This window comes from Nerophis lumbriciformis, linkage group LG20 (assembly GCF_033978685.3).
Source record: "Nerophis lumbriciformis linkage group LG20, RoL_Nlum_v2.1, whole genome shotgun sequence".
In the NCBI taxonomy this organism is placed as follows: domain Eukaryota; kingdom Metazoa; phylum Chordata; class Actinopteri; order Syngnathiformes; family Syngnathidae; genus Nerophis; species Nerophis lumbriciformis.
Genome location: NC_084567.2, coordinates 5,523,099 through 5,549,343, shown reverse-complemented (window position 1 = coordinate 5,549,343; position 26,245 = coordinate 5,523,099). Strand labels below are relative to the sequence as shown.

The following is a 26,245-nucleotide window of genomic DNA, read 5'->3' as shown; positions in this document are numbered from 1 at the left end:
GGCGACGAAAAACGTTGAAAGTTTTCCACTTGTATCGCTAGCAACGGCATTAGACTTGTGTTTTTTTGTCCCAACGTGGTCTTTTACATCGCTAATTCCTCCGTGTCCGATCGAAAAATCTTGTCTGCACAAGGTGCAATTCGCGTAGTTTTCACCCTTTTTTTTTTTAAATTAATATTAGATATATAACAACGGGCGGATGGCGGGCGGATGCAGTTCTGATCAAACGTTACATCGGGTGGATGGCGGATGGTTGACGACTTTCTGACGCGGTTGCGGATGAGATAAATTGCCTATCCGTGCATCTCTAATGCATATACATGTATATTGCTGCATATTAATGAGTATATAATTGGATTGTAATTTTTCCTCTTTTCTCTATTTGTTTAGACCACACACACACACACACACACACACACACACACACACACACACACACACACACACACACACACACACACACACACACACACACACACATCTACCTTTCAGCAATAAAGATGATTAAAGGATTCTCTGGCCGGAATCTGTCCATCGTGTCCCTACTCTAAAATAACTACTATCCCTTCCTTACACACACCAAACGAGCCTAACAGAGATGTTGTTTTGCTTTTAGTTTCTAAATGTGACTTTTGCATTCTTTCATCTCCTCTGATGTGAACTCCACTGCCTTCTTCAAGCTAACAATCATGGCGGCTCTTTCTTTACATTCTTCAACAAGGTCGGCTCATTTAGACTTTAAGGGCTTGAAATAGCTTTAAAATGACAAAACTTCAACTCACTCACCTTCATCTTTCGTCTTTATCTCCGTTGGTGATTTGCTGGAAGTTGATTCTCTTTCATGTTCTCTTTTAGCGGACGTCGCCATCTTAGCATAGCAGTAGTCGTCCATCTTCTATCACGTCTTCAATCTTCACTTCACATATCGCTCCAAACTCAATGCACGTTTGGTGGCTTTGGAAAATACCAATTGAGATATTTGTTGCTATATTTGCTGTGAATCATATGACTTTAAGATCGTGAATTCGAAGAATCTCCGAACAACCATAGCATGCGGTCCTTGTCTTTTTGCTTGGCTTCAAGTACATTTGCGCATGCGCTAAAAGCCCGCCACTTCCGTTTCCTACTCCACAACAGTTGTTTTTCAAAATAAAGTACATTTAATCTTGTTTTAAAACAATGGTTGGCAAAAGTATCTAACATTAAATAATGGACAACAACTCTTTGAAAATAAAAAATATATATATACAAGCACGTGCACAGACTTTTTCCATGGCTGTTGTTCAAACCAGAAAAAGGGCAAACATTGAAGAAAAAAATCATACATTTTAAATACTACAAGAAACAGAAATATTTTTCAACCTACTTAGTTGTTTTAGTTAAAAACCTTTAGAAAGTCAAATGATTACTCTGAATAAAGAAGAAAAGCACTAAGAGTGTAGATCTCCACCAGGACCAATCCTATTGTTCACGTGCTACTAAATTGTGTGCCATCTCATGTGTATCGTGTGCTGGTATGACAATAAACTTCCATGAATCCTGTAAAACACCAGACAGTTAGTAATATGGTTTCACATAAAAATGTTGGTGAAACTGCTCATTTCTACCTAGCGATAGGTGGCTCTAACTGTAGTGCTAATCACTCACCAGCAGAAAGCCCTCATCACACTGCTAATCAATAACTACCATCTTAGGCACTTAACATCACTAATCGCCAGTTAACAGCTATCATGCTAAATGTCAACTATCTTAAATGCAAACATGAAAACAAGACACATTAACATCTTTCCCCTTTACAAACATAATATTACTATCTAAACGTATATAAACACATTACTGTCTGAGCATATAAGATATTCAATTGTGTTACATCACAATTTATTATATTGAAATTAGCCATGTGATTAAGATGGGCACGGTCTGACCAATCACAAGTCAGTAGGAGCTGCTTTGTTCTCGTGTTTGGAGAAAGCGGAAGAGCGATTGTCAGCCTGACATTGATGTGTCTCTGAGAAGTGAACACATTTTTATAACTTATAACAAAATGTGTTTATACAGTAACCTGCTCACATGAGTCACATTACAGCAGGGGTGTCAAACTCATTTTAGCTCAGGGGCCGCATGGAGGAAAATCTATTTCCACGTGGGCGGGACGGGTAAAATCATGGCATGATAACTTAAAAATACGACTACGACAACTTCAGAGTATTTTCTTTATTTTTTACTTGGGCCAAAAATAGAACGAGCACATCCTGAAAATGTACTTATCACAAATAATCATCTTGACAAATACTCCAAGTTAGTAAAATATTTTGAGGGGAAAAAATGGCACCTTTTCAAAAACACCTTGAAGAACACAATGAACTTAGACTTAATCTCAGTGTTACTATTAAACTTTAAGTCAGAACCCATCTAGGTTTGAACAAAAAACAAAATAAAGCTTAGAGAAAAACTATTCTATGTATCAACTACCTCATTTGTCATTTCCACATATTAATCCTGTGCTAACTCAACAAACCATACAAACTGAGGTAGAAACTATTCAAGAGTGTTGAGTTACTTCCTGTCTTCTAGACATAATGTGTATTGATAGAAAAATAAAAGCTGTGCAATGTGTGAACAATTTCAACAAAGCATAAATAAAAAGTTCAAAGACTGACAGTATTGCAGTAAATCACACACTGTTCACTTTCTTTACATTTGCACAGAAGACAATCATTTTCACAGAACTATATCAGTGTGCAGTGTCTCATGCTGCATTTTAATTATGTCAGTTTTGATACATCTCAATTTTGCAGTGAAAAAGGGTGTAGTACAGGTTTTTGAGCATGCACAAACTTGACACATGAGGCCCCAGGTCCCTGGACTGAAGAAGGAGTAACCAAGCACTTGAAGCATCATCTATCTTACTGTTCAGGAAGGTTTCAGATACAGAGAAGACATGGGGTCATGAGTGGATAAGATTATGCTCCAAATAATCCAAGTTTGTATGAATACCTCAGATATTTGTGAAAGAAGCAGTGAGGAGGTCCTGGGTAGGGTGGATGTCACCAAATATGAGCAAAATACCACAAACTAAACAGCTAATTGGTTATTTTCTCTTGTGTGTTCTTATGTGTTTTACTGCGACTGCTTTATGTTGGAACCTTTTACAGCACACTGAACAACTAAATGGTTTTTCACATGTGTGTGTTCTCATGTGTTCAGTCAAACGGTTCTTAATAGAAAAGTTTTCACCACAAATTGAACAATTAAATGGTTTTTCACCTGTGTGTGTTCTCATGTGTTCAGTCAAACGGTTCTTAATAGAAAAGTTTTCACCACAAATTGAACAATTAAATGGTTTTTCACCTGTGTGTGTTCTCATGTGTTGAGTCAAATGGCTATTTTGAGAAAAGCTGTTGCCACAAACTGAACAACTAAATGGTTTTTCACCTGTGTGTGTTCTCATGTGTTTAGTCAAATAGCTATTTTCATAAAAGCCTTTGCCACAAACTGAACAAGTACATGTTTTGTCTCCTGTGTGTGTTCTCATGTGTTCAGTCAAACGGTTCTTATAAGAAAAGTTTTCACCACAAATTGAACAATTAAATGGTTTTTCACCTGTGTGTGTTCTCATGTGTTGAGTCAAATGGCTATTTTGAGAAAAGCTGTTGCCACAAACTGAACAACTAAATGGTTTTTCACCTGTGTGTGTTCTCATGTGTTTAGTCAAATAGCTTTTTTCATAATAGCCTTTGCCACAAACTGAACAAGTACATGTTTTTTCTCCTGTGTGTGTTCTCATGTGTTGAGTCAGATTGCTATTTTGAGAAAAGCTGTTGCCACAAACTGAACAACTAAATGGTTTTTCACCTGTGTGTGTTCTCATGTGTCGAGTCAAATATCTATTTTGAGAAAAGCTTTTGCCACAAACTGAACAAATAAATGTTTTTTCTCCTGTGTGTGTTCTCATGTGTCGAATCAAACGGCTCTTTTTAGTAAAACTTTTAGCACAAACTGAGCAGCTCAAACATGTTTCACCTCTCTTCTTTGTAGAGCATTCAGAGTGTTTGTTGTCAGTGTGAGTCCTCGTATCACCTTCACAGTCTGTATCGCTGCTCAAAGGTTCTTCAACCTCATCTTCAGCCTCACTATCTGATAGTGGAGCTAAGATGTTGTCTACTTGTGGTTTCTCTTCATCATCTTCAGCCTCACTGTCTGATAGTGGAGCTAAGAGGTTGTCTACTTGTGGTTTCTCTTCATCATCTTCAGTCTTCACAGAGAGAATACTCAGTGGAAACTTGGTGTAATCAGCTTCCTCTCGTCCTAGAAGACACTCTCCCTCCTGAGTGATGCAGAGTCCCTCCTCTTCCTTTTTAATGCAGGGTGGTTGTGGAGTCTCCTGCTTCAAAGTGGAGCTCCCCGCTAACTGAGGGGAAACTTCTTCTGGATTACCGATCAGCTGCTGGACGTCTGCAAGACACAAACAACAAAAACACACTTTCTTCTATGTACTGTATGTGTGTGTAGTAGGGTTGTACAGTATACTGCTACTAATAAAGTATCGTGGTACTAATCAATTGAAATCGGTACTATACCACCTTTGAAAAGAACCGGTACCGCTCTTTCATCTGAATGCCGCAGTGCGGCGGTGACTTACTCTAGGGCCCATGTTTTGTCGGGGGTAACACTGGGTCCATTAAGCGCCACTCTTTGGTCGGAAGGACGAGGCCGTCGATTAGTTACAACTTGCTCACTTTATTTATTATTTCCACAGGGCACAACCCATGCTATTAACACTCCTGCACATGCTACCACTACCTCTCCTTACTCGCCCGCTCACTCACTGACGTCACTCAGACAACACGTTGACATTCTCACAAACACACATACTACTCTCATAAGTTAACCAGCTCCCCTGCTGGTTAACTTGAGGCCAAATATTAGCGCAGTTAAAACTGCCCAATTAGCAGTCAACTAATGCAAGTGAAATGACTCCATTTTGTAACAAATTCCTACAATGTTTTGTCTTTAATAAATGTGTTTTACCTGCTACATGGCTTATCTGTGTACATTTATCCACAGTTTTGTTTTTAGTACTTAATTAATAATTGTTTTTTTCTTAAAGCACAGACCAGGAGTGGCAACGTTAAATCATGAATAATTTAATATAATGTCAGTAAAACTTTATGTTCTATTCTAATCTAATCCTTGATTATAGCAGACTATATGTAATATGGAAAATTGTAAATTGTTATTTGAGTGCAACGAGACAAGTCCAATGTGTTTAATGCATTTTAATTTATATTTTAACCTTGTAAAATTATTCTTTGACTCTAAGTTTCTGCTTACAGTCAAAGCTTTCTCCTTCTTCTACATGTACAGACGCTTGTGGAATTCACACATGGATACCTTAAGAAAAAGCGATTGCAGCTATTTGGGATACAACACTTCTCAAACGACAAGAGAACATTTCAATGTCCAGGTCAGCTGTGATTCTACTTACCGAAAAACTTTGTCCATTTGTCGAAGGAGAGTTAACGAGAATGCGGGCTCCCATGGATTAGATAAAAAAAGGTAGCGTTGAGGGAAGACTACGGAAAATGGCAAATGCTTTTTTTGGATACACTCGAGGGAGTACTGGAAAGTGGTCCCCCGGGTGATTCCTTTGTCCTACTGGGGGACTTCAACGTTCATGTTGGCAACGACAGCGAAACCTGGAGAGGCGTGATTGGGAAGAATGGCCATCCGGATCTGAACCCGAGTGGTGTTTTGTTATTAGACTTTTGTGTCTGTCACAAATTGTCCATAACAAACACCATGTTCAAACATAAGGGTGTCCATATGTGCACTTGGCACCAGGACACCCTAAGCCACAGTTCCATGATCGACTTTGTAGTTGTGTCATCAGATTTACGGCCTCATGTTTTGGACACTCGGGTGAAGAGAGGGGCGGAGCTTTCTACCGATCACCACCTGGTGGTGAGTTGGCTGCGATGGTGGGGGAGGATGCCGGACAGACCTGGCAGGCCCAGACACATTGTGAGGGTCTGCTGGGAACGTCTGGCAGAGTCTCCTGTCAGAGACAATTTCAATTACCACCTCCGGAAGAACTTTGAACATGTCACGAGGGAGGTGCTGGACATTGAGTCCTAGTGGATCATGTTACGCACCTCTATTGTCGAGGCGGCTGATTGGAGCTGTGGCCGCAAGGTAGTTTGTACCTGTCGTGGCGGTAATCCTAGAACCCGCTGGTGGACACCGGCGGTGAGGGATGCTGCCAAGCTGAAGAAGGAGTCCTATCGGGTTCTTTTGGCTCATAGAACTACGGAGGCAGCAGACTTGTACCGACAGGCCAAGCGGTGTGCAGCTTCAGCGGTCGTGGAGGCAAAAACTCGGACATGGGAGGAGTTCGGGGAAGCCATGGAAAACCACTTCCGGACGGCTTCGAAGCGATCTGGACCACCATCCGCCGCCTCAGGAAGGGGTAGCAGTTCACTGTCAACACCGTGTATGGTGAGGATGGTGTTCTGCTGACCTCGACTACGGATGTTGTGGATCGGTGGAGGGAATACTTCGAAGACCTCCTCAATCCCACCAACACGTCTTCCTATGAGGAAGCAGTGCCTGGGGAATCAGTGGTGGGCTCTCCTATTTCTGGGGCTGAGGTTGCTGGAGTAGTTAAAAAGCTCCTCGGTGGCAAGGCCCCGGGGGTGGATGAGATCCGCCCGGAGTTCCTTAAGGCTCTGGATGCTGTGGGGATGTCTTGGTTGACAAGACTCTGCAGCATCGTGTGGACATCCTGGTCGTGGAACTGTGGACCATCTCTATACTTTCGGCAGGGTCCTTGAGGGTGCATGGGAGTTTGCTCAACCAGTCTACATGTGCTTTGTGGACTTGGAGAAGGCATTCGACCGTGTCCCTCGGGAAATCCTGTAGGGAGTACTCAGAGAGTACGGGGTATCGGACTGTCTGATTGTGTCGGTCCGCTCCCTGTGTGATCAGTGTCAGAACTTGGTCTGCATTGCCGGCAGTAAGTCGGACACGTTTCCAGTGAGGGTTCGACTCCGCCAAGGCTGCCCTTTGTCACCCATTCTGTTCATAACTTTTATGGACAGAATTACTAGGCGCTAGAGATGCGCGGATAGGCAATTATTTCATCCGCAACCGCATCACAAAAGTCGTCACCCATCCGCCATCCACCCGAACCAACATTTTATCAAAACCACACCCGCCCGCACCCACCCGTTGTTATATATCTAATATAGACGATGCAAGGCATTAGTGAGGTTATAAAGCTTTTGCCTGTTAAAGAAAGGAGACTGATCCAATTCAGCAGAGACATTCAATGCGTGCCACGCTGTCACGGCCCAGACGCACACCAGTGCGCAATCATCTGGGAGCCGCGCTGAGCGCACCTCCAAGCGCGCTCGTGCGCGCGTCACTCAAACTGCGGCAGGCAGCTGCGTTCCATCTTCAATCAACACACCCGGCACTGATGAGAAGGACGACTACTTAAACAACCGCCACCAGAGATCCTCCTCCAGCCTCCCGACCACGCTTCCGCCCCTGGACAAACCCTGCCTGCCTCGCCCTTGTCTTGACAGCACCGCTCCTCTCAACACGCACCTCCAACACTTACGGTAAAACCCTCCAGTTAAATTCCACACATAGTCTGACACCCATTTCCTGTTTGGTTACATACACATCTAATATATATATATATATATATATATATACATATATTGATATATATATATATTGATATATATATAATATAATATAGTATAATATAATATATAGTATAATATCATATAATATATTGGATAATATATTGTATGAATTATACATATATAAATATATATATATTATTATTATTATTATATATATATTTATATAGAGATATATATAATTCTCTTTTGAATAAATACGCCCCAGGCTAAACGCTCTCCCTGTCTCAGTGCCGTCTCCTTCTACACGGTATCATCACACACAAATTAATATCTCTTGGCCACGCATTAGTGGCTAAGAGATATTAATGCGTGATAATATTATTTATCATTATTATAATATTATTATCATTTCCATTAAGAAAGTGTTGACTATTGTTGCCAATGCCCTCAGATCAGGAGTGCGTTCCTCACACTTTGTGTGCGCAGTTGCAGCAAGCAGAACGAGGCTTTTAAGAAGTTAAAAAAATGTTTTAGAAAGACTAGGCCTATATTTTCGTTAGGTAAAAAAAAAATTCTGAATTTATTTCAATGAATATTAACTTGTTAACGTTATAATGCTCAAATAGGGACGAAGGCGGGGTGTACAGTGAAGCACTGAACAATTTCGCGACAAAGATGAACCTTTATTGATTGATCTGCAGCCATGACAAAATATCAGACAATCTCCATTGTCAACGACAGGCAGGAAAATAAAGATAAACACATAGCCTATGTTGTAGGCATAGGCTCATACATTTTTAAGTTGAAACAAAAAAATAAATAAAAACTGTGCCTCATAAGCCTTAGGCTGTCAATCACGCGCACAAATTTAAATTATACAATAACATATGTATGTCATCCCTATTTAAACAAAAATAAATTAAATAAATAATAATAATAAATTACCTGCAACTTATTGGCCAAGGCAAATAGCTGAAGGGGGGAAATCAAACCCATCAGACTGCACTTTATCATGGTTTTGCACAAATGTGATGCACCATGTTAGATGTCCCGGTTTTGTGACTGTCGTAGACATAAACAGCGTCGCAGCTCTTGCAAATCACGTAGCCAGCATTACTATCATCCTGATTTACAACCTCATAAAAACGAGTCCACGCTGAACTTTGCTGGCCTTTTTTTCCCCTGGTCTTTAGTTTTCCCTTTTTTAGTTTGTCACGTACCACGTTTGCTGCCGGCGTTGTAATCTTTTTTTTTTCTTCTTCTGTTGTGTTGTGCTGCAGTGCAGTGCCTGCTGATAAATAATTGCATGTTTCAAAGAGTGCTGCTCGTTTTTCGTATGTGGGTAACAACATTTAACTATGTATATATATTTCCGAATTGGTTTAACCGCCACCCGCCTGAATCTATTTAAAATCTAATTTTTTTAAATTTCAACCGCCCGACCCGCAGATAAAATCTATTTTTTTTTTTTATTTCAACCGCCCGACCTGCGGATTATCCGCGGACTCCGCGGTTGTGTCCGCAAACCGCGCATCTCTACTAGGCGCAGTCAAGGCATTGAGGGGATCCGGTTGGGTGGCTGCAGGACTATGGTCTCTGCTTTTTGCAGATGATGTGGTCCTGATGGCTTCATCTGGCCAGCATATTCAGCTCTCACTGGATTGGTTTGCAGCCGAGTTTGAAGTGACTGGGATGAGAATCAGCACCTCCAAGTCCGAGTCCATGGTTGTTGCCCGGAAAAGGGTGGAGTGCCATCTCCGGGTTGGGGAGGAGACCATGCCCCAAGTGGAGGAGTTCAAATACCTCGGAGTCTTGTTCACGAATGAGGGAAGAGTGGATCGTGAGATCGACAGGCGGATCGGTGCGGCGTCTTCAGTAATGCAGACGCTGTATCGATCCGTTGTGGTGAAGGAGCTGAGTTGGAAGGCAAAACTCTCAATTTACCGGTCGATCTACGTTCCCATCCTCACCTATGGTCATGAGCTTTGGGTTAAAACCGAAAGAACAAGATCACGGGTACAAGCGGCCAAAATGAGTTTCCTCCGCCGGGTGGCGGGGCTCTCCCTTAGAGATAGGGTGAGAAGCTCTGCCATCCGGGGGGAGCTCATAGTAAAGCTTCTGCTCCACCACATGGAGAGGAACCAGATGAGGTGGTTCAGGCATCTGGTCAGGATGCCACCTGAACGCCTCCCTAGGGAGGTGTGTAGGGCATGTCCAACCGGTAAGAGGCCAGGGGGAAAACCCAGGACACGTTGGGAAGACGATGTCACCCGGCTGGCCTGGGAACGCCTCGGGATCCCCGGGAAGAGCTGGTCGAAGTGGCTGGGGAGAGGGAAGTCTGGGCTTCCCTGCTTAAGCTGCTGCCCCCGCGACCCGACCTCGGATAAGCGAAAGAAGATGGATGGATGGATGGATGATATTATATTATATTATGTATGCATATACATGTATATTGCTGCATATTAATGAGTATATAATTGGATTGTAATTTTTCCTCTTTTCTCTATTTCTTTAGACCACACACACACACACACACACACACACACACACACACACACACACACACACACACACACACACACACACACACACATTCACCTTTCAGCAATAAAGATGATTAAAGGATTCTCTGGCCGGAATCTGTCCATCGTGTCCCAACTCTAAAATAACTACTATCCCTTCCTTACACACACCAAACGAGCCTAACAGAGTTGTTGTTTTGCTTTTAGTTTCTAAATGTGACTTTTGCATTCTTTCATCTCCTCTGATGTGAACTCCACTGCCTTCTTCAAGCTAACAATCATGGCGGCTCTTTCTTTACATTCTTCAACAAGGTCGGCTCATTTAGACTTTAAGGGCTTGAAATAGCTTTAAAATGACAAAACTTCAACTCACTCACCTTCATCTTTCGTCTTTATCTCCGTTGGTGATTTGCTGGAAGTTGATTCTCTTTCATGTTCTCTTTTAGCGGACGTCGCCATCTTAGCATAGCAGTAGTCGTCCATCTTCTATCACGTCTTCAATCTTCACTTCACATATCGCTCCAAACTCAATGCACGTTTCGTGGCTTTGGAAAATACCAATTGAGATATTTGTTGCTATATTTGCTGTGAATCATATGACTTTAAGATCGTGAATTCGAAGAATCTCCGAACAACCATAGCATGCGGTCCTCGTCTTTTTGCTTCGCGTCAAGTACATTTGCGCATGCGCTACAAGCCCGCCACTTCCGTTTCCTCCTCCACAACAGATGTTTTTCAAAATAAAGTAAATGTAATCTTGTTTTAAAACAATGGTTGGCAAAAGTATCTAACACTAAATAATGGACAACAACTCTTTGAAAATAAAAAAATATATATATACAAGCACGTGCACAGACTTTTTCCATGGCTGTTGTTCAAACCAGAAAAAGGGCAAACATTGAAGAAAAAAATCATACATTTTAAATACCAGAGGTGTGGACTCGAGTCACATGACTTGGACTCGAGTCAGACTCGAGTCATGAATTTGATAACTTTAGACTCGACTTGACAAAATGTAAAGAGACTTGCAACTCGACTTATCAATCAATCAATCAATCTTTATTTATATAGCCCTAAATCACAAGTGTCTCAAAGGGCTGCACAAGCCACAACGACATCCTCGGTACAAAGCCCACATAAGGGCAAGGAAAAACTCACCCCAGTGGGACGTCGATGTGAATGACTATGAGAAACCTTGGAGAGGACCGCATATGTGGGTAACCCCCCCCCCCTCTAGGGGAGACCGAAAGCAATGGATGTCGAGTGGGTCTGACATAATATTGTGAGAGTCCAGTCCATAGTGGATCCAACATAATAGTAAGAGTCCAGTCCATAGTGGGGCCAGCAGGACACCATCCCGAGCGGAGACGGGTCAGCAGCGCAGAGATGTTCCCAGCCGATGCACAGGCGAGCGGTCCACCCCGGGTCCCGACTCTGGACAGCCAGCACTTCATCCATGGCCACCGGACCTGTGCCCCCCCCCCTCAAGGAAAAGGGGAGCAGAGGAGAAAAGAAAAGAAACGGCAGATCAACTGGTCTAACAGGGGGGCTATTTAAAGGCTAGAGTATACAAATGAGTTTTAAGATGGGACTTAAATGCTTCTACTGAGGTAGCATCTCTAATTGTTACCGGGAGGGCATTCCATAGTACTGGAGCCCGAATAGAAAACGCTCTATAGCCCGCAGATTTTTTGGGGGCTCTGGGAATCACTAATAAGCCGGAGTTCTTTGAACGCAAATTTCTTGCCGGGGCATATGGTACAATACAATCGACAAGATAGGACGGAGCTAGACCGTGTAGTATTTTATACGTAAGTAGTAAAACCTTAAAGTCACATCTTAAGTGCACAGGAAGCCAGTGCAGGTGAGCCAGTATAGGCGTAATATGATCAAACTTTCTTGTTCTTGTCAAAAGTCTAGCAGCCGCATTTTGTACCAACTGTAATCTTTTAATGCTAGACATAGGGAGGCCCGAAAATAATACGTTACAGTAGTCGAGACGAGACGTAACGAACGCATGAATAATGATCTCAGCGTCGCTAGTGGACAAAATGGAACGAATTTTAGCGATATTACGGAGATGAAAGAAGGCCGTTTTAGTAACACTCTTAATGTGTGATTCAAAGGAGAGAGTTGGGTCGAAGATAATACCCAGATTCTTTACTGATTCGCCTTGTGTAATTGTTTGGTTGTCAAATGTTAAGGTGGTATTATTAAATAAATGTCGGTGTTTAGCAGGACCGATAATCAGCATTTCCGTTTTCTTGGCGTTGAGTTGCAAGAAGTTAGCGGACATCCATTGTTTAATTTCATTAAGACATGCCTCCAGCTGACTACAATCCGGCGTGTTGGTCAGCTTTAGGGGCATGTAGAGTTGGGTGTCATCAGCATAACAATGAAAGTTAACACCGTATTTGCGTATGATGTCGCCTAGCGGCAGCATGTAAATACTAAGGAGTGCAGGGCCAAGAACCGAACCCTGAGGAACTCCGCACGTTACCTTAACATAGTCCGAGGTCACATTATTATGGGAGACGCATTGCATCCTGTCAGTAAGATAAGAGTTAAACCACGACAAAGCTAAGTCTGACATACCAATACGTGTTTTGTTACGCTCTAATAAAATATTATGATCGACAGTATCGAAAGCAGCGCTAAGATCAAGAAGCAGCAACATAGATGACGCATCAGAATCCATCGTTAGCATTAGATCATTAGTCATTTTTGCGAGGGCTGTCTCCGTAGAGTGATTTGCCCTGAAACCGGATTGAAAAGGTTCACAGAGATTGTTAGACACTAAGTGTTCATTTAGCTGCTGTGCGACAATTTTTTTGAGGATTTTCGAAATAAAGGGAAGGTGGGACACCGGTCGGTAGTTTACCATGAGGTCAGGATCAAGGTTAGGTCTTTTGAGCAGAGGATGAATAACCGCTTTCTTGAATGCTAGGGGAACAGTGCCAGAGGAAAGTGATACGTTTATGATATTTAGCACTGATGGACCTAATAATACAAAAAGCTCCTTGATAAGTTTCCCAGGAAGTGGGTCAAGTAAACATGTTGTTTGTTTTATCCCACTTACACGCTGTAATAGTTCCTCTAATGTTATTTCATCAAAAAGAAAGAGACTATTTTGTATTGCAGTATCCGTCGTAGATACAGTTGTATCTGTGTTCATAGAACCCAGTTGTAGCTGGGATGCGTTGTCTTTAATCTCCTTTCTAATGAGTTCAATTTTCTTATTAAAGAAATTCATAAAGTCATCTGCCGAGTGGGTGGAGCTATTGGGAGGAGTCCCTTGTTGGGTTAGCGATGCTACAGTACTAAACAAAAATTTAGGGTCGTTTTTGTTGAGGCGGATGAGATTTGAGTAATATTTAGCTTTAGCTAAGGTAAGCATGCGTTTATACGATATTAAACTATCACTCCATGCTTGATGGAAAACCTTACTTAGACTTAGACTTTAACATCAATGACTTGTGACTTCACTTGGACTTGAGCCTTTTGACTTGACATGACTTGCTACTTTCCCCAAAACCCAAAGCTTAAAAAGTTATTTTGGAGCGCTCCGTATCTTTCATTTTCTTCGTCTGTGTCTCTCAGCGTGTTGTTCCTGTCAGCTGGTGTGCTCTCAGTACAACAGCCATTCAAATTAGATCTATGTTGTTTTCATCACGCAGCATTCATCCAATCGAATTGCAGGAGAACTAATGACCAAGAGTTGTCAAACAACGCGGAGGTGAGAAACAATTATGCCAAAGTTGGTTTCGTTCGGGTATAAAAACTACGACTTGGTCAACAAAAAACGAATTGCCATATGCAAATCACGCAGTTCGAATATTACATACGGAGACGCAACAACTTCCAACTTCGTTAGACATTTGAAGTTGCACAAAGAAGGGTAAGTTTTGAATGCAAAATAACGTTTATTGGCTAAGTAACGTGACTTTTATTTGCTGTGTAGTTAAATCAGTGAGGCTGCAAACTCACTGCTAACGTTATAACCATAGACATCTTATAAGTAGACGCAGCATCGAGCGCTACTGCCTACTGGCGCAGACGAGACGCGTGGCCGCCATCTTGGAGTGGTGATCCGCTCCACTCAGAGCAATTCATTTGGCAGGAACAATGAACTGTCAGCGCATTTAATTCATTTTACCTCACTGAATACCACTGATTTTCACGCGCTTTTTTGTCATACGTGTAGCTATGATAAAGGACACATGTTTTTATTATTCAAAGTTTGCTTAACAGTAATAGAATAATCTTATATGCTATAAGTGACCAGACATCCGAGATCAAAACTGGGAATATAATCCCAGAGAAGGGGGAAAAAATGGTCAGCTATTTTTAAATTGAAGAAACAATATGATTAGGTTATATATACATGCGTAAATCCTACACAAACAATGAATGAATACATTAGATATCTATACATCTTATAGACTGTATCTCTGTTGCTGCAGCAGCAGAGAGTTTATTCTGTCTTGACACTTTGAATTTATATTTTCCATTACTTTCTTTCCTTAAATGATCATGTTTATAGTGATTGTGTAAGTTGCTTTGGATAAAAGCGTCTGCCAAATACTTCAACATAAACATATATAAACACCTTAAAGTCTTTATATCAGCTAAAACCACCAATCTGTTTCACTGGATTCAGAATAAAACCAAATTCTGGTTTACCCAACAATGTTAGTATTTGATTATTGTTACTTGAAGACTTATTCCTGGTTACAATTATACTGTTAAGAAAGTATTATTTTATATTTTGCCTAAAATGAGAATGCATCATAATCAGTGGCGGTTGGTGAATTTTGTTTTAGGTGGGGCTGAAAGTTTGTAAACCAAACCCCTGTTTTTTTAAAATGTTTTTTATCTAACAATCTGTTCTTAGAGTAATTTATATTTGCTTTTTAAATGTGTATTTTTATTTCTGTTTTAAATGTTATTTTTTAGTCTGTCCTTTGCCTCTATTTATTTGTGGTGTACAGCCCTTTGTTTTTCAACTGTGCTTGTTTTTAAATGGCTTTATAAATAAAGTTGGTATGGTATGTAGGGAGGTTATCCGCCCCCCAGAAGATTTCTTTTTTATTTTCACATACAAATATTGAAGATCTTTGCTCCTTCTCAACTCTGTGCTAATATTCTTTTCACAAAACAAACCAATAGTACGTTAATGTCAAATCTTACTTACGAAAAGTAGTCCCCCGATTCCTATTTTCAACAGTCCGCTCATTTGAGCAGGAAAACGCTGAACACCAGCCCGGCCGGCATCTTTGTTTTCTACCTGTCAACTGTCAGTTTAGGCTGCTCGCTGGCTCCTCATCACCACTTCAAGATGGCGGCCAAATTGCTCGCGTCACAGCAGCCAATGCTGCGTCTACTTATAAGATGTCTATGGTTATAACTTCATTGCAAACACGGCAATCTGTTGCGTCCACTGCAGTTCGCTACCGTATTCATACTTTTTGTCAAGTGATTTTATTTAAGCAGGCTTGCATGAGGTACCTACACGTAACGTTACGTTAGTCAATGTATCACACACAGCAACGTAACGTTAGACGGCGGTCAGCAGCACCGCGGATTTTAGCCACCTACAAAAAGACAAACATAGTCAAATAAAGGTCAGTTAAAATGTATACTATATTAAGAATATGTGTACATATTGCATAGAGCCCTGACATCTAAAAAGTACCAACTCGGTTCATTGTCATGTTCATGTATTTGTTATGTTTTTCATGTGTACGCACACATAAACACACATACAGTATGAGATGAGATCAATGAGATAAGGTGAGAACAGGATAGAAACCGCTATGGAACTGGTTAAAATGCAATATGCCATGGAAATACAATGTTAACACTTTTGTGCAAATAAGTACAGTGGAACTGGTTAATAGTGCTATTATGAAGTGCAATATCAGCACTATTTTTTTCCTGCAATTTCAAATGCACTTGTTTTAATAAATAAAAACAGCGTTTGATAAGCATACACAATCTGTGTAAATATATTAGTCTGTGGTAGGGCTGGGCGATATATCGATATGCGCGATATATCGCGGGTTCGTCTCTGTGCGATATAGAAAATGACTATCGTGATATTCGAGTATGCTTTCTCACGTCGTTGCTTTTAGCTGCTTTCCAGATCAACACTGTATGAAAAAAATAGTGATTTTTTTAGTTGTGATTTCCTTCTCTGCATGAAAGTTTAAAAGTAGCATATATTAATGCAGTATGAAGAAGAATGTTTTAATGTAGACACATAGAATCATCATACTGCTGTGATTATATGCATCAAGTGTTCATTCAAGGCTAAGGCAAAATATCCACATATATATCGTGTATCGTGATATGGTATTAAAATATCGCGATATTAAAAAAAGGCCATATCGCCCAGCCCTAGTCTGTGGTTAAAAGGACTTGAAAGGACTCGAAACTCAAAATGTAGGATTTGGGACTTGACTTGAGACTTTCCATTCTTGGCTCGAGACTTGAGGGCAAAGACTTGAGACTTACTTGTGACTTGCAAAACAATGACTTGGTCCCACCTCTGAATCATGGCGGCTCTTTCTTTACATTCTTCAACAAGGTCGGCACTTTTACACTTTCAGGGCTTGAAATAGCTTTCAAATGACAAAACTTCAACTCACTCACCTTCATCTTTCGTCTTTATCTCCGTTGGTGATTTGCTGGAAGTTGATTCTCTTTCATGTTCTCTTTTAGCGGACGTCGCCATCTTAGCATAGCAGTAGTCGTCCATCTTCTATCACGTCTTCAATCTTCACTTCAGATATCGCTCCAAACTCAATGCACGTTTCGTGGCTTTGGAAAATACCAATTGAGATATTTGTTGCTATATTTGCTGTGAATCATATGACTTTAAGATCGTGAATTTGAAAATTCTCCAAAAAAATCATAGCATGCGGTCTTTGTCTTTTTGCTTGGCGTCAAGTACATTTGCGCTAGAATACAGACACTTCCTATTCCTACTCCACAACAGATGTTTTTCAAAATAAAGGCAATTTAATCTTGTTTTAAAACAATGGTTGGCAAAAGTATCTAACATCAAAAAACGGACAACTACTGTTTGAAAATAAAAAATGTATATATACAAGCATGTGCACAGACTTTTTCCATGGCTGTTGTTCAAACCAGAAAAAGGGCAAACATTGAAGAAAAACAATTCTACATTTTAAATACTACAAGAAACACATACATATTTTTCAACCCACTTAGTAGTTCAAAACCTTTAGAAAGTCAAATCATTACTCTGAATAAAGAAGAAAAGCACTAAGAGTGTAGATCTCCACCAGGACCATGTCGAGGGAGGTGGGGGTTGGGTTGTGGGTGTTGGGGGTTAATTGTTCATATGTCTCTGATTTGCACATCAATCAGTCTGAAGAGTAAAAGTTGGCAATTTGTTATGCAAACAGTTACCCAGCATCACTTATGCGTTAGTCAGTTTTGATACATCTCAATTTTGCAGTGAAAAAGGGTGTACTGCAGGTTTTTGAGCGTGTACAAACTTGACACATGAGGCCCCAGGTCCCTGGACTGAAGAAGGAGTAACCAAGCACTTGAAGCATCATCTATCTTACTGTTCAGGAAGGTTTCAGATACAGAGAAGACACAGGGTCATGAGTAGATAAGATTATGCTTCAAATAATCCAAGTTTGTATGAATACCTCAGATATTTGTGAAAAAAGCAGTGAGGAGGTCCTGGGTAGGGTGGATGTCGCCACATATGAGCAACATACCACAAACTAAACAACTAATTGGTTATTTTCCCTTGTGTGTTCTCATGTGTTTTACTGCGTCTGCATTATGTTGGAACCTTTTACAGCACACTGAACAACTTAATGGTTTTTCTCCAGTGTGTGTTCTCATGTGTTGAGTCAATTTGCTCTTAACAGAAAAGCTTTTGCCACAAACTGAACACTTATATGGTTTTACACCTGTGTGTGTTCTCATGTGTTCAGTCAAATTACTCTTAACAGAAAAGCTTTTGCCACAAACTGAACAATTACATGATTTTTCTCCTGTGTGTGTTCTCATGTGTTGAGTCAGATTGCTATTTTGAGAAAAGCTGTTGCCACAAACTGAACAATTATATGGTTTTTCACCTGTGTGTGTTCTCATGTGTTTAGTCATATCGCTATTTTGAGAAAAGCCTTTGCCACAAACTGAACAAGTACATGGTTTTTCTCCTGTGTGTGTTCTCATGTGTTTAGTCATATAGCTATTTTGAGAAAAGCTTATGCCGCAAACTAAACAAATAAATGGTTTTTCACCTGTGTGTGTTCTCATGTGTTTAGTCAAATAGCTATTTTCAGAAAAGCTTTTGCCACAAACTGAACAATTAAATGGTTTTTCACCTGTGTGTGTTCTCATGTGTTTAGTCAAATTGGTCTTAACACAAAAGCTTTTGTCACACACTGAACACTTATATGGTTTTTCTCCTGTGTGTGTTCTCATGTGTTCAGTCAAAATGCTATTTCGAGAAAAGCTTTTGCCACAAACTGAACGATTACCGGTACATGTTTTTTTTCCTGTGTGTGTTCTCATGTGTACAGTCAGATTGATATTTTGAGAAAAGCTTTTGCCACAAACTGAACAATTAAATGGTTTTTCTCCTGTGTGTGTTCTCATGTGTTGAGTCAAACCACATTTTTGAGAAAAGCTTTTGGCACAAACTGAACAACTGAATGGTTTTTCACCTGTGTGTGTTCTCATGTGTCGAGTCAAACTGCTCTTTAGAGTAAAACTTTCAGCGCAAACTGAGCAGCTCAAACATGTTTTACCTCTCTTCTTTGTAGAGCATTCAGAGTGTTTGTTGTCAGTGTGAGTCCTCATATCACCTTCACAGTCTGTATCGCTGCTCAAAGTTACTTCAACCTCGTCTTCAGCCTCACTATCTGATAGTGGCGCTAAGAGGTTGTCTACTTGTGGTTTCTCTTCATCATCTTCAGTCTTCACAGAGAGAATACTCTGTGGAAACTTGGTGTAATCAGCTTCCTCTCGTCCTAGAAGACACTCTCCCTCCTGAGTGATGCAGAGTTCCTCCTCTTCCTTTTTGATGCAGGGTGGTTGTGGAGTCTCCTGCTTCAAAGTGGAGCTCCCCCCTAACTGAGGGGTAACTTCTTCTGGATTACCGATCAGCTGCTGGACGTCTGCAAGACACAAACAACAAAAACACACTTTCTTCTATGTACTGTATGTGTGTGTAGTAGGGTTGTACAGTATACTGCTACTAATAAAATATCGTGGTACTAATCAATTGAAATCGGTACTATACCACCTTTGAAAAGAACCGGTACCGCTCTTTCATCTGAATGCCGCTGTGCGACGGTGACTACATCCAGGGCCCATGTTTTGTCGGGGGTAACACTGGGTCCATAAAGCGCCGCTCTTTGGTCGGAAGGACGAGGCCGTCGATTAGTTACAACTTGCTCACTTTATTTATTATTTCCACAGGGCACAACCAGACATCCACCATGCTATTAACACTCCTGCACATGCTACCACTACCTCTCCTTACTCGCCCGCTCACTCACTGAAGTCACTCAGACAACACGTTGACATTCTCACAAACACACATACTACTCTCATAAGTTAACCAGCTCCCCTGCTGGTTAACTTGATGCCAAATATTAGCGCAGTTAAAACTGCCCAATTAGCAGTCAACTAATGCAAGTGAAATGACTACATTTTGTAACAAATTCCTACAATGTTTTGTCTTTAATAAATGTGTTTTACCTGCTACATGGCTTATCTGTGTGCATTTATCCATAGTTTTGTTTTTAGTACTTAATTAATAATTGTATTTTTCTTAAAGCACAGACCGGGAATGGCAACCATAAATCATGAATAATTTAATATAATGTCAGTAAAACTTTATGTTCTATTCTAATCTAATCCTTGATTATAGCAGACTATATGTAATATGGAAAATTGTAAATTGTTATTTGAGTGCAACGAGACAAGTCCAATGTGTTTAATGCATTTTAATTTATATTTTAACCTTGTAAAATTATTCTTTGACTCTAAGTTTCTGCTTACAGTCAAAGCTTTCTCCTTCTTCTACATGTACAGACGCTTGTGGAATTCACACATGGATACCTTAAGAAAAAGCGATTGCAGCTATTTGGGATACAACACTTCTCAAACGACAAGAGACCATTCAAATGTCCAGGTCAGCTGTGATTCTACTTACCGAAAAACTTTGTCCATTTGTCGAAGGAGAGATAACGAGAATGCGGGCTCTCATGGATGTGATAAAAAAAAGGTAGCGTCGAGGGAAGACTACTGAAAACGGCAAATGCTTTTTTTGGATACACTCGAGGGAGTACTGGAACGTGGTCCCCCGGGTGATTCCCTTGTCCTACTGGGAGACTACAACGTTCATGTTGGCAACAACAGTGAAACCTGGAGAGGCGTGATTGGGAAGAATGGCCGTCCGGATCTGAACCCGAGTGGTGTTTTGTTATTAGACTTTTGTGCTCGTCACAGATTGTCCATAACAAACACCATGTTCAAACATTAAGGTGTCCATATGTGCACTTGGCACCAGGACACCCTAGGCCGCAGTTCCATGATCGAATTTGTAGTTGTGTCATCAGATTTGCGGTCTCATGTTTTGGACACTCTGGTGAAAAGAGGGGCGGAGCTTTCTACCGATCACCACCTGGTGGTGAGTTGGCTGCGATGGTGGGGGAGGATGCCGGACAGACCTGGCAGGCCCAGACACATTGTGAGGGTCTGCTGGGAACGTCTGGCAGAGTCTCCTGTCAGAGACAATTTCAATTCCCACCTCCGGAAGAACTTTGAACATGTCACGAGGGAGGTGCTGGACATTGAGTCCTAGTGGATCATGTTCCGCACCTCTATTGTCGAGGCGGCTGATTGGAGCTGTGGCCGCAAGGTAGTTGGTACCTGTCGTGGCGGTAATCCTAGAACCCATTGGTGGACACCGGCGGTGAGGGATGCTGTCAAGCTGAAGAAGGAGTCCTATCGGGTTCTTTTGGCTCATAGGACTCCGGAGGCAGCGGACAGGTACCGACAGGCCAAGTGGTGTGCGGCTTCAGCGGTCGTGGAGGCAAAAACTCGGACATGGGAGGAGTTTGGGGAAGCCATGGAAAACGACTTCCGGATGGCATCGAAGCAATTTAGGACCACCACCCGCCGCCTCAGTTAGGGGAAGCAGTTCACTATCAACACCGTGTATGGCGAAGATGGTGTTCTGCTGACCTCGACTGCGGATGTTGTGGATCGGTGGAGGGAATACTTTGAATACCTCCTCAATCCCACCAACACGTCTTCCTATGAGGAAGCAGTGCCTGGGGAATCTGTGGTGGGCTCTCCTATTTCTGGGGCTGAGGTTGCTGAGGTAGTTAAAAAGCTCCTCGGTGGCAAGGCCCCGGGGGTAGATGAGACCCGCCCGGAGTTCTTTAAGGCTCTGGATGCTGTGGCGCTGTCTTGGTTGACAAAACTCTGCAGCATCGCGTGGACATCCTGGTCCTGGAACTGTGGACCATCTCTATACTCTCTGCAGGGTCCTTGAGGGTGCATGGGAGTTTGCCCAACCAGTCTACATGTGCTTTGTGGACTTGGAGAAGGCATTCGACCGTGTCCCTTGGGAAATCCTATGGGGAGTGCTCAGAGAGTATGGAGTATCGGACTGTCTGATTGTGTCGGTCCGCTCCCTGTGCGATCAGTGTCAGAGCTTGGTCTGCATTGCCGGCAGTAAGTCAGACACGTTTCCAGTGAGGGTTGGACTCCACCAAGGCTGCCCTTTGTCACCCATTCTGTTCATAACTTTTATGGACAGAATTACTAGGCGCAGTCAAGGCGTTGAGGGGATCCGGTTTGGTGGCTGCAGGATTAGGTCTCTGCTTTTTGCAGATGATGTGGTCCTGATGGCTTCATCTGGCCAGCATCTTCAGCTCTCACTGGATCGGTTTGCAGCCGAGTGTGAAGCGACTGGGATGAGAATCAGAACCTCCAAGTACGAGTCCATGGTTGTTGCCCGGAAAAGGGTGGAGTGCCATCTCCGGGTTGGGGAGGAGACCATGCCCCAAGTGGAGGAGTTCAAGTACCTCGGAGTCTTGTTCACGAATGAGGGAAGAGTGGATCGTGAGATCAACAGGCGCATCGGTGCGGCGTCTTCAGTAATGCAGACGCTGTATCGATCCGTTGTGGTGAAGGAGCTGAGTTGGAAGGCAAAACTCTCAATTTACCGGTCGATCTACGTTCCCATCCTCACCTATGGTCATGAGCTTTGGGTTAAAATCGAAAGAACAAGATCACGGGTACAAGCGGCCAAAATGAGTTTCCTCCGCCGGGTGGCGGGGCTCTCCCTTAGAGATAGGGTAAGAAGCTCTGCCATCCGGGGGGAACTCAAAGTAAAGCTTCTGCTCCACCACATGGAGAGGAAACAGATGAGGTGGTTCAGGCATCTGGTCAGGATGCCACCTGAATGCCTCCCTAGGGAGGTGAGTAGGGCATATCCAACCGGTAGGAGGCCAGGGGGAAAACCCAGGACACGTTGGGAAGACGATGTCACCCGGCTGGCCTGGGAACGCCTCGGGATCCCCGGGAAGAGCTGGTCGAAGTGGCACGGTGCGCCCCCTCCCTTCCCGTATCATGACTCTTTTTGGACGTCACCACATCAAAAAATCAACACAAGATGTCAAAACGGCCAAAACTGTCAGGTGCCCAGGGAAGAAAAAAGAGAAAAGAAGAGGAGGAGAAACGAGAAAAAGACAGAGGTAGCCTACATGAAATTATTTGTATGTTCCAGAATGTGATAGTAACCTGGCTTTTTAGCATTAAGCTAATGTTACATGATTCGGCAATTGCTAATCAATAAATAGCAAGTTCTGTTTTAACGTCGGGTTAATATTGTGGAGGGGGCTAAATTGTTATGGAAAACAATAATGTAACGTTAGGTAATTACAGTACTCCCACCTTACATTCCTCAGGGACATTTGTATTAGATCTTTTAAGCAGGTGTTTTTTGTTTACATTGTTATTGCCTTCTGGTTAGCTAATGTTTGCCCTGCAGGTAATAGTCACTTTTCCACCCCTTTATATATTAGGTATAATTGTAAGCCTAGTTGTTAAAGTGCACATCATTAATGTTAATTAAGCAATATCACATGAGAGGGAATGCTGTTTTTTAATTTGAGCACTGCTGTGATTCGGTTAAAGATAATCATAACATAACATTCTCATATAATATATTATACTGTTACTTTGAATTCTGCTATTCGGCATTTCACTGTAATGATGACAATAAATTGAATCTAATTTAATTTGCATATCAGTCAACATCATACATATATCTCTTTGGTTTTTCATCTATATTATATAATTTCATTTTATTCCTGGAATCATATGTTTTTATTATTAGACTGTAATACTCAATGGTGTCACATACTCCTCCTCTCTTCAGATGCACTGTTGAAGTTTCTAAATCCCACCCCTGGGCCATCTACCACATCTACCGCTGCTGCCTCCACTTCAGCAGCACAACCCACCAGTGATGCAGCATCAGCAGCACAACCCAGCAGTGATGCAGCAGCATCAAGCGGTCTTCCTGTTGCCTCCACCTCAGCAGCACAACCCACCAGTGATGCAGCATTAGCAGCACAACCCAGCAGTGATGCAGCAGCATCAAGCGGTCTTCCTGTTGCCTCTACCTCAGCAGCACAACCCACCAGTTTTGCAGCAGCATCAAGCGCTCCTCCTGTTGCCTCTACCTCAGCAGCACAACCCAGCAGTGATGCAGCAGCATCAAGCGGTCCTCCTGCTGCACCAATAGACCCTGCTGACTGGCCTTCTGCTTTAACTGAAAAGTTACGAACAGAGTTAGTTCACAGAGGTCCATTTGTAATTGATAGTGACTTCACATTCCCGAAACAGAAAGACGGACGAAGGTGTCAGCATGATTATTTTAACAGACTCTTAATCAATGGGGAAAAGGTGAGAAGAACCTGGCTTATGTACTCGAAAAAAGAGGATATCTTGCACTGCTTCTGCTGCAAAATGTTTTCCAAGAGAGATTACAAACTGACTAGGGAAGGTCTGAAGGACTGGAAAAATGCAAGCCACTTGCTCAAGGTCCATGAGGATAGCCAGGAGCATAATGCTCACATGGCAACATGGAAGGACTTGGAGGTCCGTTTTGCGAAAGGACTCACAATAGATAAACAAGAGATGGCGTGAAGTTCTACATCGTTTGGTGGCAATAATTCAGTCCTTAGCTGAAAGAAACATGGCTTTCAGGGGGTCCACAGACACATTAAATAAACCAGACAATGGCAATTTTCTGAAAGAAGTGGAGCTTATGGCCAAATTTGATCCAGTGATGAAGCAGCATGTCAGTAGAGTAGAAAATGGAGCTGGCAGTCACGTACATTATCTGGGAAAAACAATCCAAAATGAACTGATTGACTCCATCAGTTCAAGAATAATAAAACGCATCGTGGAAGAGATCAAAACATCAAAGTATTTCTCCATCATTTTAGATTGCACACCTGACCTGAGTCATAAGGAACAGCTGTCTGTCATAGTCAGGATAGTGTCACAAGAAGACACACCACAAGTTAAAGAGCATTTCCTGGGCTTTCTTGTTGCAGAGGAATCAACAGGAGATCATTTGTCAACTCTCATCCTAAAACGGTTAGAGGAGCTTAACATTCCTTTTGAAGACTGCAGAGGACAGTCTTATGACAATGGGGCCAACATGAAGGGAAAAATTAAAGGTGTTCAGGCAAGGTTACTTCAGCTAAACTCAAGAGCTTTTTTTGTCCCATGTGGTGCCCACACTTTAAATCTGGTAGTAGCTGATGCTGGAAAAAGCTCACCAGATGCCCTTGGCTACTTTGGGCATTTAGCAAAGTTATTCAAGCTCTTCTCAGCCTCCACCCATAGGTGGGGTGTCCTGCTGAAACATGTTAAAACCACTTTGAAATCATGGGCTGAGACCAGATGGGAAAGCAGGATAAAAAGCATTGAGGCAGTCAGATATCAGGCTCGGCAAGTCAGAGAGGCTCTTCTGGAGGTGAGGGAAACAACTACAGACCCTGTGGTGAGAGTTGAAGCCCAGTCTTTGGCTGAGGAGATTGGATCCTATCGTTTTTGCATTTGAACAGCCATCTGGTATGACATTCTCAGCAAGATCCAGTATGTGAGTAAACTCAAGTTTGGAGTACTCCTCAATTTCCACAACTTACAAAAAGAAGAGCTGCTACAGCAGTGCCAAACCCTGAGTGCTACTCTGACCCATGACAGAAGAGGAAGCGCTTCTTCTTCTACGGTAAGCAACCGCCAAGGTAAGCACCCGCCCCCATAGAAGAGGAAGCGCTTCTTCTTCTACTGTAAGCAACCACCAAGGTAAGCACCCGCCCCCGTGGAAGAAGAAGCGCGCGGATATTACGTTTCATTTCATTTGTGTGTTTACATCTGTAAAGACCACAAAATGGCTCCTATTAAGAGACACGCGTACAACGCAGAATTCAAACTCAAGGCAATAAGTCACGCAGTAGAACACGGAAATAGAGCAGCAGCGAGAGAATTGAACATAAATGAATCAATGGTGCGTAGGTAGAGGAAGCAACAAGATGACCTGCGCCACTAAGACAAGGAGACAGCGCCGGACGACATACGCCAACATCTGCCAGTGGATTGTAAATGCCTGAGCGGATATATCGGTCTCAACTGTGGCCCGAGCTTTCCGGAAGGCAGGATTCACGGAACTGCTCGACAACAACAGCAACATTGACTCTGATGACTTCGACGAGACGGAGCCGGCCATTTTGGATGCCGTATTCGCCCAACTTTTTAATTCAGACACTGAAGAAGAATTCGAGGGATTTATGGATGAGGAATAATTTCAGAAAGTGAGCTTTAAATGTTTATTTTGTGTGTTGTGTGACATTAACGTTCGAGCAACGTTGAGTTATTGATGTTGCTATTACTCTGCACTATTTTGAGTGTTACTATTTTTGTGATTGCACATTTGCACATTACATTTTGGGGGTGAACAGAGTTGTTAGAACGCTGGTT

The 26,245-nt window shown here is 42.2% G+C and overlaps 3 protein-coding genes across 3 annotated transcripts in view; all 3 read right to left on the bottom strand.

Moving 5' to 3' along the window:
* Positions 1-26,245, bottom strand: part of LOC133619255 (uncharacterized) — a 208,025-nt gene that overhangs the window by 21,297 nt on the left and 160,483 nt on the right. The window lies entirely within an intron of this gene.
* On the bottom strand, positions 3,092-3,955 carry LOC140679645 (uncharacterized). Its single transcript, XM_072915490.1, has one exon. The coding sequence runs from the start codon at positions 3,953-3,955 to the stop codon at positions 3,092-3,094; it is 864 nt and encodes a 287-aa protein (XP_072771591.1).
* The window catches only part of LOC140679618 (uncharacterized), a 28,903-nt gene continuing 20,522 nt past the window's right edge, over positions 17,865-26,245 (bottom strand). Inside the window, exon 2 of the mRNA XM_072915414.1 lies at positions 17,865-19,347. Coding sequence (XP_072771515.1) covers positions 17,957-19,347 — 1,391 coding nt within the window. The 3' untranslated portion in view covers positions 17,865-17,956. The remainder of the gene's footprint in view (positions 19,348-26,245) is intronic.